General features: G+C 41.7%; 1 protein-coding gene across 4 annotated transcripts in view; it reads left to right on the plus strand.

Annotated features, from left to right (window-relative positions):
- Positions 1-17,391, plus strand: part of LOC110486072 (serine/threonine-protein kinase MARK1) — a 93,844-nt gene that overhangs the window by 25,107 nt on the left and 51,346 nt on the right. For 2 of the 4 annotated variants that reach the window (XM_021557398.2, XM_021557399.2), the window contains exons 3-4: positions 7,269-7,322; positions 15,231-15,254. In XM_021557398.2, the coding sequence (XP_021413073.1) occupies positions 7,269-7,322; positions 15,231-15,254 (78 nt within the window). The remainder of the gene's footprint in view (positions 1-7,268; positions 7,323-15,230; positions 15,255-17,391) is intronic. The other 2 variants (XM_021557400.2, XM_021557401.2) reach the window with 1 other exon arrangement.

Consider the following 17,391-nt stretch of genomic DNA (forward strand, 5'->3'; position numbering starts at 1 on the left):
TGACTGATGTCTTGAGATGTTGCTTCAATATATCCACATAATTTTGCTCCCTAATGAGGCCATCTATTTTGTGAAGTGCACCAGATCCTCCTACATCAAAGCACCCCACAAAATGATGCTGCCACCCCCGTGCTTCACGGTTGGGATGGTGTTGTTCAGCTTGCAAGCCTCCCCCCTTTTCCTCCAAACATAACCATGGTCATTATGGCCAAACAGTTATATTTTTGTTTCATCAGACCAGAGGACATTTCTCCAAAAAGTGCGATCTTTGTCCCCATGTGCAGTTGCAAACCGTTGTCTGGCTTTTTATGGCGGTTTTGGAGCAGTGGCTTCTTCCTTGCTGAGCAGCCTTTCAGGTTGTCGATTATAGGACACGTTTTACTGTGGCTATAGATATGTTTGTACTTGTTTCCTCCAGGATCTTAACAGGGTTGTTTGCTGCTGTCTGGGATTGAGTTGCACTTTTTGCACCAAAGTACATTCATCTCTAGGAGACAGAACGCTTCTCCTTCCTGAGCGATATGATGGCTGCATGGTCCCATGGTGTTTATACTTGCGTACTATTGTTTGTACAGATGAATGTGGTACCTTCAGGCATTTGGAAATTGCTCCCAAGGATGAACCTGACCTGTGGTCCACAATTTTTTTTCTGAGGTCTTGGCTTATTTCTTTTGATTTTCCCATGACGTCAAGCAAAGAGGCAGTGAGTTTGAAGGTAGGCCTTGAAATACATCCACAGGTACACCTCCAATTGACTCAAATTATGTCAATTAGCCTATCAGAAGCTTCTAAAGCCATGACATCATTTTCTGGAATTTTCCAAGCTGTTTAAAGGTACAGTCAATTTAGTGTATGTAAACTTCTGACCCACTAGAATTGTGATACAGTGAAATAATCTGTCTGTAAACAATTGTTGGGAAAATTACTTGTCATGCACAAAGTAGATGTCCTAACCGACTTGCCAAAACGTTAGTTTGTTAACAAGAAATGTGTGAAGTGGTTGAAAAACAAGTTTTAATGACTCCATCCTGGGTGTATGTGAACTTCTGACTTCAACTTTATGTAGTAAGCTAAAAACACAGAGCCTAATGTTATCTAGCTAGCTGCTAGGAGGATGTCAAATCAAACTTTTTGTCACATGTGCCGAATACAACTAGTGTAGACTACTGTGAAATGTTTACTTATAAGCCCAAAATAAAATATTTACCAAGTAGACTAAAATAAAATGTAACACAATAACAATAACAAGGCTATATACAGAGGGCACCAGTACCGCGTTAGTGTGTGGGGGTATAGGCTTGTTGAGGTAATCTGTAGGCGGGGGTGAAGTGACTATGCATAGGCAACAAACAGCGAGTAGCAGCAGTGTTCAAATAGGGAGGGGGGGGCAGCAATGTAAATTGTCCAGTGGCGATTTCATAAATTGTTCAGCAGTCCAATGGCTTGGGGGTAGAAGCTGTTGAGGAGCCATTTGGTCCTAGACTTGGCTCTCCGGTAGCAGAGAGAACTGTCTAACTTGCGTGACTGGAGTGTCTGACAATTTTATGGGCTTTCCTCTGACACCGCCTATTATATAGGTCCTGGATTGCAAGGAAGCTTGGCCCCAGTGATGTACTGGGCCGTTCGCACTACCCTTTGTAGATGCCGAGCAGTTGCCATACCAGGCGGTGATGCAACCAGTCAGGATGCTCTCGATGGTGCAGCTGTAGAACCTTTTGAGGATCTGGGGGCCAATGTCATGTCATTGGAGGAGTGGGTGAGTGAGTATTTCCCCTAATATCGTTTTTTTGGTGGCTATACACAGCTAGACATGCAAGTGTCATTTGGTTACAGTAGCTAGCAAGAACTTCAATTATTTTTATCCTGTTACCATATCTCTTGTTCGCAAATTCACTCTGGCGATCCGATTTCAGAGCACTCTCGTCTGAGTAAGACTAATAACTGATGAATTCACGAACGTTCAACACCGGCTGAATATGGACGGTGTCAGTAAACATGGGCCAAAAAAGTTATAGGTAGTCAGGAACGCTTTAGATAACAACATGTAAACAGCCTAACTGGTCAGAGTGTGGTGTTCTCTCATTTGTGTCTGGAAGTAGCGAGCTAGCCAACTTTAGCCAGTTAGCTTGGTTGCAGACAAGTGCCACAAGGATGAGTAGGCTACAATTCCCCATTGTTTATCATTGCAATTTTGATGGCCAACTAGCTCAAACAGTTTGAAGGTTTATAAAATGTTCCTTCGTAAGATTTTAGCTCATCCTTGCTCTGGCTAGCATTAGTTGTTGATGTGCATAACTGAGGGGGAGAAAGCCTACCTTTTTCATGGTTGTTTGATCAATAGGACTGTAAAGTTCACAAATGTAAGAAGACTCCCGTGGTATTGATATATTTGCAGACATCCATTCAGGTGTATTTTGTGGCTTTTGGCGAATGCGTTCTAATGATCTAAATGATCTATAGACTCAAGTCGCAACTCCCTGTAAACACACAGTCCACTTCCAAGTGAATGATGGCAGGCCTGTGTGGCAAATGGCTTGTTTGCATGAAGGCCTACTGTAGTTAAATTTTTAGTAATTTAGCAGGTGCTCTTACAGTGACTTTATTACCGCCACACCGGCGGTCACGAGTCATGATGGCAGTCAAATTCCACGTGACTGTTTAGTCACGTTAATAAGGTTTCCCCAAGTTCTGATGCTGCCGATGGTCATTATTAGCCTACCAAACTTGCTAACTGCCTGTTACTCAGCACTCTATTGTCCCTCTAATCACTCTGACATCAATGCAAATGGTATCAAACATTTTATCAAACACTTCATGAGCGCCTTTGAGCTCATGTTGCACAGCATTTCTATAGGCTATGCAATTGCGTGAGAAACATAGTGATGGCCTCTTAAAAAGCAAATTGGATCCTCTTTTTATAGGCTAGGCCTATATTTATTTCTCAACTTTCCTAATATTAAGCACATTGCATCTCTTCAGAACAGGAGTGTAGTCTACCTGGTTGGTATGAAATTAACTCCATTCGCTATTTAAGTGCATAGATGACATGTATTTTTTTTCTTCCTGTTTTTAGACAGTTGCATGATAGTGGTCTATTCTAAATCAAAACTAACTTCATACTTATATTATTTAGTATATGTGAAGACCAGATTGAATCAAAAATAGGCTAATATTGTCACCCATCAGACTATCACTTGTGAATGAAACCATGTCTTTTTTAGTTAGTATCACACCTCATGTAGTCTAGCCCATAGGCCTATATGTTTTAGTAAGGTTAGTATCACACCTCATGTAGTCTAGCCCATAGGCCTATATGTTTTAATAAGGTTAGTATCACACCTCATGTAGTCTAGCCCATAGGCCTATATGTTTTAGTAAGGTTAGTATCACACCTCATGTAGTCTAGCCCATAGGCCTATATGTTTTAATAAGGTTAGTATCACACCTCATGTAGTCAAGCCCATAGGCCTATATGTTTTAGTAAGGTTAGTATCACACCTCATGTAGTCTAGCCCATAGGCCTATATGTTTTAGTAAGGTTAGTATCACACCTCATGTAGTCTAGCCCATAGGCCTATATGTTTTAAGGTTTGTAATCACAACAAAAGTGGCCAAAAGTGGCCAAATGAAACTGATTAATCCGCATTACACTGGGTGTAGAGTCTAACTGGCATACATATGCAGCACATGAGTTTCAAGTTTGAGGAAGAATTTTCTCCATAGAAATGCACCTTTTTTATTATAAAAGCATTTTGCGGTCACTTTTGAGAATGGTGTTTTCCTGCTAATGGCACATTCGCGCTTATAGCCTACTGCCGTGTGTGCATTGCTGTGCTTATAATGTGAAGAAATAGCCTAATAGTTTATCACCATTTTTAAGCTAAACATTCTGTTTTTTTTCTACTTGAGGTTGTATTAATTTGGGATCTATCGAATCCCACAACTGTCCCAGACTGTTTGGAATATTTATTTCTAGCATTGAACAGGTCAACTTCTGTACTATGGGGGATAGTAGATTGAAATAGGCTAGTGCTTTTGCTGTGCGTTAGGCCTACTCATCTTGTTGGCAGATGAAAAGTAAATTACAGTTCTTCCTATATCTTCAATATGCACCTCGGAATTGGATAAGAACGCACGCAGTTCCATCCCCGATGTGTCTGTCTTCACTTGTGGCCTGTGAGAGACCCAATCACTTGGACATAGAGCCATGTGAGTGAGAGGTGCTTCTGCAGGCAGTTGGGAGAAGGGAATTATAATTATTATATTCAGCCCAAGGGCCACTGGCCGCAAGAGGCATGGATTTTTTTTTTTAGGGGGCATCAAGGCCACGAAGGGGATGCAGCTGGGAAATTTGAGGCATTATCAAGTGCTTGTCAAATTGTGAATGAGAGACGGATGAAGTGTGTACAGCCTGTGCAAAACAACAAAGCAGAGCTCATGCCTTTTCATGTAACTGTATTTAAGTCATTAGAATCGCATCATGCAGCCTTAGAATGTATTACAAATCAACACATATAGCCCAACATTTGTATCACCAACTGAAGTTACATACATAACTCTGAAATAAGCATATAGGAGTACTTGTTTCTTTAACTGCTCAACACAGAATAGCCCCACGTGAGCACTCCCTCAAGTTGTTTGGAGAAAATGTCCTTTCTATTTTATTCCCTTATGTTCAGTTGTATTCTTTGTACTATAAAGTAATGCCACGGTATTCTAAGCAAATCTTGTCTGCTAAATGAACTATTGTAGCCCACAGCCATATGGCATAGCAAGATCAGGGCCTAACATAAGGACAACTCAAATTATGCTATTTTGTTCTTGCTCTTCATGTTTCTTTAGATTTGTGTCAAATTAATAATGGATTTATTGTGATGGTGTAGGCTATATTAAATGGATTTATTAGACTTTAAAAATGTAGATGTTCCAAAAGTCTGCATCAGTGGCTTGTATGCTAAACGTGTTTTATGTTTAATTAACGTGAGACCGGCAGTTATTTGCTTGACAATAAAAGGCCCACAATTTCACGACTGCCATAGCCCTAGTAGTGAGTGCATACATTTTGATATGTTTTGTAGTGATCCCCGGTGGGAATCGAACCCACAACCCTGGTGTTGTAAGCGCCATGCTCTACCACCTGAGCCGACTGGCCATGGTGCACTGGCCTGCATAGACTCCAGTCCTGGACGAGACATGTTTTATTTAATGCAGTGTTTCGTAATCGTCCAAACGCACAGCCGCTTTCCCACTATATTGCTATAGAAGTATTTTTTTTAATGCCTTTTTATATGTAATTCCCAAACATTCTAAGAATTTATGAACATGTGAAAATGACTAAGTGGTCGCTTATCAGAACATAAAAAAAAATAGTGTAATTCTCCTTGGGGTGTATATGAACATATTTTAATACGATTTGATGTTGCTAAAATGCTGTCAGCCACTTTAAGACAAATCAAGAGTTAACAAAATATGGCTGCACTGGTTGCTCTCACCACCCGTTGACCTCAACCACTCAACAATTCTCTTTCAGTGTTGGCCAAAACCTCAGCGCATTTTGAAAAAGTCTACTCTTGAAATGGAAATAACTTTGGCTGGGAACTCTGACCCCAGCATGAGCCACAGTATAGGTTAAATTATTGATGCAATGTACGTCAGTACTTTCGCCAGAGTGTTGAGTGAGATGTTGTTACGTGTGAAATCAAACATTCCAGTATGCCTACTAAGAGATTGGCTGATAGGATGCGAATGCTTATGGTCTCGCGAGCCTGCTGTTTCTACCCAGTAATGGTGTCTGATTTACATATCCATATTTCAGAAAAGGAGGCACTGTTCTTTGCAAGTGAGGTATATTCTACGCTGCCTATGATTTGCATTGTGCTAGTGTCATATCCTATCCCAAAAATGATTGTGCGTTGATTATAGTGATTATGGCTCATTGTAGTCTTAGGGGACTGATGCAACCTTTCTCAGTGACTCTTTAAAATGATTTATGGCACTCTGGGGAGTACCAGAAGAATTTCACATGCGTCTTTAAAGGCACAATCTGTAACTTTCACTTTAAGTGCAGCAGTAGCCATTTTGACTGGTTTCTAATTTGTGGGGGTGGATCTGGACAAATGGAACTGCCAGTGAGTTATTATAGTGTCTTTTTTTAAATGGCGCTCTTGCTGAGAAGTTTGTACACCAACACAGGCCCAAATAAATGACCTTTTTCCTCCTCTCAATTCCACTTTATGAAGCAGTTCATGTTTTGCACCAGGAGGACCAAACAGCAGCACTGCACCAGCACAGATTTGAACCAACAACCCTCTGATTCATAGTCCTTAAAGCAGCCACAGTCAAATTAAGGAGTGTCGCTTTAACTGTTGGACATAACTTGTCTCTTTTAGAATGGTTAATCTTAGAAATGATGGATCGACACGAGCCTCTGGTCTAGACCTTGATAGAGGAAATTAGCCGCCTACCGCCTTACACTATGAGCATGTAGGCAGGTCGGCATCACGTCTGAGGCTTCCGTTTAAGATCCTTCACTCAGTGGCCAGGGTACATTTTTATTTACCAATATGAAAGGAACCTACAGAGCCTGTGTAGACCTCAGCAGTCATCTCTAGACATTTCTAAGACCAGTCTCGTCTGAAATGATGGTTGAGGAATGTCATTACAGCCACCATCTCTGTGTGTGGGGCTCGCGGCTGTCGCTGTGTGTCTGTTGGTGTGTGCGTCCAAATTACATTCTCATACTGTCCTCCATTCAAAACATTCATCAGTTTGTGCATTTGCAGCCTTCCTAACAGGGACAGCGTTTATCTATTTTGTTTCGCTGGCAGACAGCAAGAATTAGGCCTGAATAGATTTTCAATTTTGAGCTCGAGTTACCCAACCCAAGGCTGTCGATTCTGCATTCTGGTGACTTGATCCCCCTGTTCTGAGGAAAGCACACCTTGTGTGGTGCTAACCATGATGCTAATTTACCATTTAATTCAAACTTTCTGTCTGTATCCTAAATTGCACCATATTCCCTATATAGTGCACTACTGTTGATCAGGGCCCATAAGGCTCTGATCAAAAGTAGTGCACTATACAGGGAATATGGTGTAATTTGTGACACAACCTCTCTCTCGGAAGCTCCTCAGACTCCGGTAAACCTGGGTCAGGATTAGAGGATCAAAACCTTCCATTGTCAAACACAAAATGGGTGATGTCACAGGGCTTTGGCCTGATGTGATTGGTGTGTAATGTCTATTTCTTGTTTGTCTCTGCTTCCGAAGGTTGCCGTGAAGATAATAGACAAAACGCAGTTGAACCCCACTAGTCTACAGAAGGTAAGGCCTCACATTCAAACTTCTTTCTCTCTCCCTTTTTCTCTTTCTTCTCTTCCTCTCTTATCTCCTCTCTCGCTCTCTCTGTTAAACACGGTCTATGACCTGATTCCAACACTTTTTCACTAAAGCATCCTTACCAGAAATCCAATGCACTACATCCCATGCAAATATGTGTATTGACAATTAACTCAGTGAACGGTGCCTAGTTCCTGATCTATCTATCACAACTTGTGCTGTAATTTTTAATCCCCATGATCACTTTTCCTTTGAAATGTAAACTAACATTCATTGATGTATTGTGTTGAAGAAAAATAATTCAGTCATCACCATGAAAATTAAGTTTAAGAATGAATTCCATAAGGAAATACATGTTTGTCTTCAGCCGTGTTCACAAACACATTGCTAGGACCTAATAATCATACTGCATGGACTATGCCACCAAACAGTCATATTGGTCAGGAAAAAATACACCCAGTTGACAAGACCACCATCTTCAGTCTTTTTATGATTGATCTAGATGCGAATGTAAATGCATAATCCGCTTAGAAGCTTGGTTAAAAAATGATTTTTAAGCCTAGAGACATGGATAGTGAATGTGTGCCAGTAACCACGTTTCCATCCAACCATTTCATGCGGATGAATTACCTGACGCATGAAACAAGTCATGACCGGGCTGATGGCAACATGTTATACCAGTACAATTTTATAAAAGCCAACAATTTGTTTGTTCGACATCTTTTTGTTGGTAAAATAAATATGCGAGAAATGGCGGTGGAAATGGCTTTCTGTGCAAATATTGATATAATAACCATCCTATTGAAGTAAACTTGGAGTCACGTGACATGTTGTGTGGTCCTCCCACTACGACTCGAAAAGCATGCAGTTTATTAGATTACAGATGAAATAAGTTAAGATGAACTTCCCTGGTCAGTGTGCAAGGTAATGAGCTTTATGCTCCTTTCCGATAAATATCAAGGTTCTTATTCTGGTGACATGATGCCATTTGACAAATACAAGTAATTACCGCTCTTATCCATAATAATATCAATGTAGGTAGCCTACCCGCACTGAATCTGTGAGCTGTTGGCTAGAGCACATGTGACAAGACCAGAGTGGGCACATTTGCAATATATAATGCTCAAGATTTGTGACAAAACCATCAGATATAAATGTGATGGAAACACATTAAACTTAAATTACCATGTACCCAGTGAAAAATATAACCGCAAATGTGCAATACGTCTTTTATCTGCAAAAAGTCTGTTTGATGGAAACCTCTCTGTTGGGAAAATGCAGATTTGAGAATATTTGCATAAATCTGTGGCAAATTGGATGGAAACCTAGCTACTGAGGTTGAATGGGAAATACAAAATATTTAATTGCCTTTGAACGGAGTATGTAAAGTAGGTGCCAGACACACCGGTTTGCGTGTCAAGAACTGCAACGCAAGTTTTTCACACTCAACCGTTTCCTGTGTGAATCAAGAATGGTCCACCACCAAAAGGACATCAAGCCAACTGGGCACATCTGTGGGAAGCATTGGAGTCAACATGGGCCAGCATCCTTGTGGAATGCTTTTGACACCTTGTAGAGTCCATGCCTAGATGAATTGAGGCTGTTCTGAGGGGAAAAGGGGTGCAACTCAATAGTAGGAAGTTGATCCAAATGTTTTGTACGCAGTATACTGACACACTCCACTTACCATTTAAGACCAATGTTTTAAACCAAAGTTCACGAGTATGCCCCCCCCCCCCCCCCCCAGGGTTCGTTAAAACCTTCCTCCATTTTGGCTCCAAGCCTTCCATAATAACAACAATATGATGTCACATGACTTTTGCTGCCAATGGAAATTCAACATCTTAAACATAGTTTAGCCAACTGGGTTTGTCTGTGGCTCCGTGAGAGACCAACAGTAAATGCTTATTACCTTTGATGCAGTGCTTTCCTTGGTTTGGAAATGTGGTTGGGCCTATGGCTAGGCCTTGTGATATTTAGAGCAACCTTGTTGTGTCTAGGTCTGATAGGAGGGGCTTAGCCGTAGATAATCTGGGTTTGGTGGAATAGGATTAAGTTGCACCTAGACACTGATCTAACATCAGTTAAGCAATTTTCACCACCTAATTCTCAAAGGTATGACGGGGAGGGTAAGCTGGTCCTAGATCGGTTGTTAATGGAAACGTGTACCTAGAACGGTGTTGGTTGACAGTGTCTTGGTGCGAACTGCACCCTCACTAGATCCCTTCCAGAGTAAGTCTTTTTTAAAGTGTTGTCCTGTGTTTTGAAACGTAACGCATCTGCGACACCTGCAATACTTTTTTCTCTTTCAAGTAACTTAGCCGTGACACAACAACGAACCTGAACCAAAAGCTTCTGTCCATTTCAAACCCAGAGCTTATTTGTGAGCTCTATCCGTGGTCTCGGGGGAAGTTTGTTCGGTTCACTAGAAATACGAGCCTGAAGCGGGAGACAGAGAAGCATACCAGGTCTCCTCTTTTTGCACTGAAATCCAAACACCAACAATCCCCTCGAATAGAGCTTTGGCAGGATATGTCATCTGGTGCGGCCTGGGGAATGAAACGTTGGTCATTACAATACCATTATTATAGGTTTACATGCAGACGGCTCCTAGCAAAGCACACAAATAAACCCAAGAATTTGTGGGATTGCTGAACTGTAATTTCATAAGCTAGCGATTACTGATTTTATTGAGTAATTCATACATTTATCTTGATTTTGTTGGGAAAAAGACCATTGGGCATGTTATTATCTTAATGTTTTGGGTATGGGTTATGACCGTTTAATGGATGAAAAAAAGTGTGGCATGACGATTGTATACAATCAATATGTGGGCCTATTTTGTGCCTCAAATATGCTAGGTGTAACTAGCTGGTCTTGTGCTAGGTGTAACTAGCTGGTCAAGTCACCATTGCATTTTCAGCCTTTTAAACGTATTCCTGCATATCTATATACTGTGGTATATTAAAGGTCCCAATGAGTTTTCATCTTAATATCAAATCAAGAGTGTTTTCTGATTTTATCAATAACAAATGCGGCAAAATACAGAATGTAAAATGCACATAAAGTCAACATTGTATTTGGATTCAGTCTTATCTGGTGAACTGCTGGGTCCTTACCTTTGGTCTAATAATTTTCCCATAATCTCAACTGTTCCCTTTCAATTGCTACCATGCTTATGCTTTTCATATATTTTTTTCTATAAGAAACATTTCAATTTAGTCCTATCCATATATGCCAATGTAAAGGTTTTAGATGGAGTGTCGCCTTGCGACTTCGGCTTTTGGAAGTTAACATCACAGGCTTCCGGTTGTTTACACACCACGCAGTGTGTGCTCGTGTTTCAACTCAGTAATAAGTCACACAAGAGTATCTCTCTCGCTCATTCTCTCACACAATAAGCAGTTCTGGTGGTGGATGTCATTCAGAACACCCTCATCGGCCAGTCTAGGATGGGTGGATGTATGGATGATCTCAAAAGATAGACTGATAGATGGACATACAGAGTTAGACAGAAAAATATCATATTTTAGGTAAAGCTTTCTTTTAGAACTTGAAACAGGACATAGGCTGGCTTGTGACTTCACAGGAGGCAGAATCTGTCGATAATGGCCCGAGACACTTATAATGTGAGGGCCATCCACGCTATCGTATTCCAGCTGATCAATAGCTCGCATTAGGCCACATCCTCCCCCAGCCATGGGTGCTTTGTCCTTCAACACAAAGGATGCACGTCAATAGTCTAAAAAGGCCTCCTCCTCTCGTCTCCTTTTCTTCCATCTGTGCATTCCTGAAATAAGGTTGAATGTAAATAGTTTAGAGACCTCGTTTTATTTCCAAGCGAAAGCAAATTCCTAAAAGGCATTCAACATATTGCTGTCACTTTATCCCGTGTTTTCAGATCTGTGCAGATGGAGAGGAAGCCGCATTGGACTATCGAGACGCACGCGCCATGAGGTCTCGCGTTATAAGAACACAGTGTGGGATTTGTCAAAGCTCCGCGGGCCTGTTACCCTGCTACTATTCTGCTACATGTTTTTTCCCGGTGTGGTCGGAAAAGCTGAAATTGGCCCACGGTCTGCCCGTCAGTTACTTGACCATGCTGCAAAGTACCTCCCAAGGGAAGGAATTTTCAGGGCCTGTTCTGATTAATCATTTGAGACTGCTCTCTGATTCCCCCACAAGACACATCTCTGTTGGCTCACTGGTGGAGCAGTAGACTTGACCAGGGCGTTTTGATGGATTTGTGCAGCCTATAGTCCCATACTCATAAATTACCCCTCTAAAATCTTGAGTGGAATTTGGCCAGCATTGAATAGTTCCCAAACTGTGCGGCGCCACCCCTAGGGGTGCGAGGGGTCAGCAGGGGGGGCTTTCAACTTACTCTTGAAAGTTGTAATAGTAGTTGGTAGTGTAGCATCTGTTTTCCTTTTGTCATGTCAGTCATTGAATACATTGGAGCTATTTATAACTTGTCAAATGTCCAGATCAACTAGCCCATGTCAGATAACGTTTTTTAGCCCATAGATTTTGTGGTAATGTTTGAGTCACTCAAATATCACATGAATTGCAAGAATATATATGTATAGAATTGCAAGAATATATATGTATAGAATTGCAAGAAATAACCTTTTAACCTGCAAAATGTTCTCTCCGTAAACAAGAGGGACGTAAACAGTTTGTCGTGAACAGTGCTTGCGCCTGTGGAAGTACACATGGCGGGAGGGGGCGGGATGTTCCCCAATGCTGGAAGGGGGGGGTCTGAGTCAAACATTTTTGGAACAGTAAACAAGTATGATCTGTAAACTTGCTTTGAAGGCTACATATTGGCAAGAGAATGTCCAAATTGTTTGTGTTGCCCTCCGAGTATCAAGTATATATTTATTTGTGGATTTTTCTGCTATTGCCTCTGTTTTTCATGCTGCTATATCATTGGATGATAAACACTAGTATCCTTATGTTATCTTTATCCCAAGGCATTGGAGGCTACTCAGAAGAGGAAGGGGACGACCATCCTATCAGTGAATTTTTGTTGCGTTACAACCTCTAATTTAAATTGATTTTTATTTGGATTTACACAAAATAGTCCAAATTTGTAAAGTGTTTCAAAAAATAAATAAAAAATAAGAAAATAAGGAAAAGTGGTGCGTGCATATGTGTTCACCTCCTTTGCTATGAAGCCCCTTAAATAAGATCTGGTGCAACCAATTACCTTCAGAAGTCACTTAATTAGTTTGATTGCACACAGGTTGACTTTATTTAAGTGTCACACGATCTGTCACATTATCTCCGTATATATACACCTGTTCTGAAAGGCCCCCGAGTCTGCAACACCACTAAGCAAGGGGCACCACCAAGCAAGCGGCACCATGAAGACCAAGGAGCTCAACAAACAGGTCAGGGACAAAGTTGTGGCACCACAACAAACCTGCCCAGAGAGGGCCGCCCACCAAAACTCACAGACCAGGCAAGGAGGGCATTAATCAGAGAGGCAACAAAGAGACCAAAGATCAACCTGAAGGAGCTGCAAAGCTCCACAGCGGAGATTGGAGTTATTTGTCCATCAGATCACTTTAAGCCGTACACTCCACAGAGCTGGGCTTTACGGAAGAGTGGCCAGAAGAAAGACATTGCTTAATTTAAAGAAAAAAATAAGCAAACACTTTTGGTGTTCGCTAAAAGGCCTGTGGGAGACGCCAAAAACATATAGAAGAAGGTACTCTGGTCAGATGAGACTAAAATTGAGCTTTTTGTCCATCAAGGAAAACGCTATGTCTGGGGCAAACCCAACACCTCACATCACCCCTGAGAACACCATCCCCACAGTGAAGCATGGGGGTGGCAGCATCATGCTGTTGGCATGTTCTTCATCGGCAGGGACTGGGAAACTGGTCAGAATTGAAGGAATGATGGATAGTACTAAATACAGGGACATTCTTGAGGGCAACCTGTTTGTCTTCCGGAGATTTGAGACGGGGACGGAGGTTCACCTAACAGCAACACTCAAGTGGTTTAAGGGGAAACATTTAAATGTATTGGAATGGCCTAATCAAAGCCCAGACCTCAATCCAATTGAGAATCTGTGATATGACTTAGATTGCTGTACACCAGCGGAACCCATCCAACTTGAAGGAGCAGTTTTGCCTTGAAGAATGGGCAAAAATCCCAGTGGCAAGTTGTGCCAAGCTTATAGAGACATGTCCCAAGAGACTTGCATCTGTAATTGCTGCAAAAGGTGGCTCTACAAAGTATTGACTTTGTTTTTTGGTCAAATATTTTGCATCTTCAAAGTGGTAGGCATGTTGTGTAAATCAAATGATACAAACCACCCAAAAATCTATTTTAATTGGAAAAATGCCAAGGGGGGTGAATACTTTCACAAGCCATTGTGAAACATTTAAGTTATCCGTTTTACAGGGTTAGCCATCCTTGAGACTGGGTGTTGTATGTCTAAATTTTAGTAATGATGTTAGGTGCAGTGTGACTTTGTAATTCAAGTTTGTGCATAGCCTAGTCAGTGGTCAAGTTCAGGTTGCTAGCTAAGTAATATGACTAGCTAACTAAAAATATGTTGTTGTTAAACCAACAAATAGCGCCTCACGCTATTGGTGGAATTTTGAAATATCTTGCTAAAAATATCCCCTAGATTTTGCCATGCCAGTTGCTCAGCTCAATGCACAAGAATGCATTACAAATTGCATATTAAGAATGAAGAGAAAGGAGCATCCTTAAGGACCTCTGAAAATAATTTGTTTGGTAGTCAAATGGGTATGTTTTGTGTGGAGCCCATTGAGAAAAATAATAACAGAATGATGTCAGGGTAGTGTTAAATTCAAATGAGATACATTTGTATATCTAATTTGACAAAATGGTTCTCAATAACATGGTGTGTTATAAATGCCCATGACAATGTCTGGTCCCAGTGCTTACATAGGCTATTTCCTAAGCATAACTTTAGTATTATAAGGCTGCCGTAATGTAAAACTTCTCCCATTCCATACTAGGGCTGTGCGGTATACTGTATTTTACTATATACCGGCATTTATGCACGGACCAGTTTGCGTTTTTACTTTACCTTCTATACCTTCAGCAGCATACCACCCTACATATTACTGCTGGCTTGCTTCTGAAGCTAAGCAGGGTTGGTACTGGTCAGTTTCTGGATGGGAGACCAGATGTTGCTGGAAGTGGTGTTGGAGGGCCAGTAGAGGCACTCTTTCCTCTGGTTTAAAATAATATCCCAATACCCCAGGGCAGTGATTGGGGACACTGACCACTACAGTTCGATTACAGGCTGTATCACAACCGGCCGTGATTGGGTGTCCCATAGGGCGGCGCACAATTTGGCCCAGTGCTGTCCGGGTTAGAGTTTGGCAGGGGTAGGCCATCATTGTAAATAATAATTTTTTCTTAACTGACTTGCCTAGTTAAATAATAAACTCTGGTCGTCTGGGGTCGACGGGATGAAAAGTCTATCTTCCAGAGCTTCCTGTCAACATTGCAGACGCAATCTCCTCCAGTCCGGTGTCGCTCCTTAGCTGGATAATGATGTTAGTTGTACTACTATTGAGTAATAATAATACAATACTAGTTAACACTGCATATTCCCTGGGCTGGTACCCCTCTGGTCTGTCTGCCGTGTCAGAACTAGACTCTATTGCGTTCACGAAAGACAAGTCGGTAATATTTGGAACGCGAAGATGGTAGTGAGTGGAACAAAGGGATAGGACAGCATCCAAATGTGATCAATTGATCTGTCACTATTGTTGGGGGAGATTTTTGGGGCCGATTTTTGGGTGTCGTGAGAAAGAGGCCCCACCCCTCTCCTGCTTCGTGTTGCTCCATCATTTAGCGTTTTGCCTTTCTCTCTCCCTCTTTCCATCTCTTCTTTAGTTTCGCATCTTGCATTCTAAGCAGGTAGGTGACCTTTCTGCTCCCTGACTTTTCCACACATTGTCTGTGTGTGTCTGCGACACATTCATTGTGGTGTTTGCTCTTATGTATGTTGTCAGCACATATACACATGCCTACACAAACCTGTGTGATATATGTTCACCATATTTTGAAGTTCATACACTGTGAAAGCACTGTGCACATCACTTCGTAGATGTCCTCACTCATTCCTATGTGGCTGATCACCCTCCCACCCATTTGTACGGCTTCTTCTGTGATAGGGTTTCATCATCTTTTTCTACATGGGGAGAACGAAACATGTGTTTGTATAATGTGACAACATGGCAGCTGTTCTTACTATGGCTATCTGTGTATAAAATGCTAAATGTAATTTAGTTTTTTGTTTTGTGCACATATTACTTTAATAAATAAGTGTCTTACAAGGCACCAATGGGTATATGACACTGGAATAAAATTAGTAGCAAGCTAGGGGGTGCGGTGGCATCCCCCACCACAAAACTTTTGCCCTACAAAATCAAATTTGGTGACATCTTTAACACCCCAATAACGTAAGGGTTAGTCGTCAGCTATTTGGCTGGCAGCTGGCACTTATGGAACTCACTGGTCTAAGCTTTGCCTGGACAACATGACAGCCATAATGCAGTAGTACTGCTTGTCCTAGAAGGATCATTTTGATATATTTTAGAGTGGAATTCCACTTCCCTTTTTTATTTTTTTATGCTTTATTACAGATAGTTTAGAAACAGAGAGAGAATGGAAGGAGGAGATATAGCAGGAATACAAGATGCAGGAATTGAATCTAGTCTCCAGTGGGAAGGCACGTGCATGCTCGCAGTACACATCCTGGTAATCCGTCTGGGCCTGCGGCCTTGTGAATGTTGACCTGTTTAAAGATCTTACTTACTCACATCGGCTGCGGAGAGTGTGATCACACAGTCTTCCGGAACAGCTGGTGCTCTCATGCATGTTTCAGTGCTATTTGTCTCGAAGCGAGTATAGAAGTAGTTTGGCTCGTGGCACTGGGCAGCTCTTGGCTGTGCTTCCCTTTGTAGTCTGTAATGGTTTGCAAACCCTGCCACATCCGACGAGCGTCAGAGACAGTGTAGTACGATTCTCTCTTAGTCCTGTATTGACGCTTTGCCTGTTTGATGGGTCATCGGAGGGCATAGCAGGATTTCTTATAAGCTTCCGGGCTAGAGTCCCGCTCCTTGAAAGAGGCAGCTCTAGCCTTTAGCTCAGTGCTGATGTTGCCTGTAATCCATGGCTTCTGGTTGGGGTATGTATGGTCAATGTGGGGACGTCGTCATCAATAAACTTATTGATGAATCCAATGACTGATGTGGTGTACTCCTCAATGCCATCGGCGGAATCCCGGAACATATTCCAGCTGTAGCTTAGCATCTGCTTCATCTGACCACTTTTTTTTTTATTGATCTAGTCACTAGCGCTTCCTGCTGTAGTTTTGCTTGTAAGCAGGAATCAGGAGGATAGAATTATGGTCAGATTTGCCAAATGGACGGCGAGGGAGAGCTTTGTGGGGTAAAGGTGGTCCAGAGTTTTTTGTGTTTTTTTTTTCTCCCCCCTATGGTTGCATATTTAACATGAAATTTGGTAACACGGATGTAAGGCTACTAGGAGCGCCGCCTCTGGTTGAGCGTTTTCCTGTTTGATTATGGTGGTATATAGCTCAAGGAGTGCGTTCTTAGTGCCAGCATCAGTCTATGGTGGTTTGTCAACAGCTTTGAAAAATACAGATAAACTCTCTTGGTAGATAGTGTGGTCTGCAGCTTATCATGAGATACCTCAAGCGAGCAAACCTTGAGATCTCCATAGATATCGTGCGCCAGCTGTTATTTACAAAAATACATAGTCCGCTTCCCCTTGTCTTACCTGACGCTGTTCTGTCCTGCCGATACAGCATTTAACCAGCCAGCTGTAAGTTGATAATGTCGTCGTTCAGCCACGACTCTGTGAAGCATAAGATATTAGTTTTGAATGTCCTGTTGGTAGTTTAATCTTCCTTGTAGGTCATCGATTTTATTTTCCAAAAATTGCACGTTTGCAAGCAGAATGGAAAGAAGTGGGGTTTATTTGATCGACTACAAATTCTCAGAAGGCAGCCCAGCCCTCTGACCCCTTT

This window comes from Oncorhynchus mykiss, chromosome 13, assembly GCF_013265735.2.
Source record: "Oncorhynchus mykiss isolate Arlee chromosome 13, USDA_OmykA_1.1, whole genome shotgun sequence".
Classification (NCBI taxonomy): domain Eukaryota; kingdom Metazoa; phylum Chordata; class Actinopteri; order Salmoniformes; family Salmonidae; genus Oncorhynchus; species Oncorhynchus mykiss.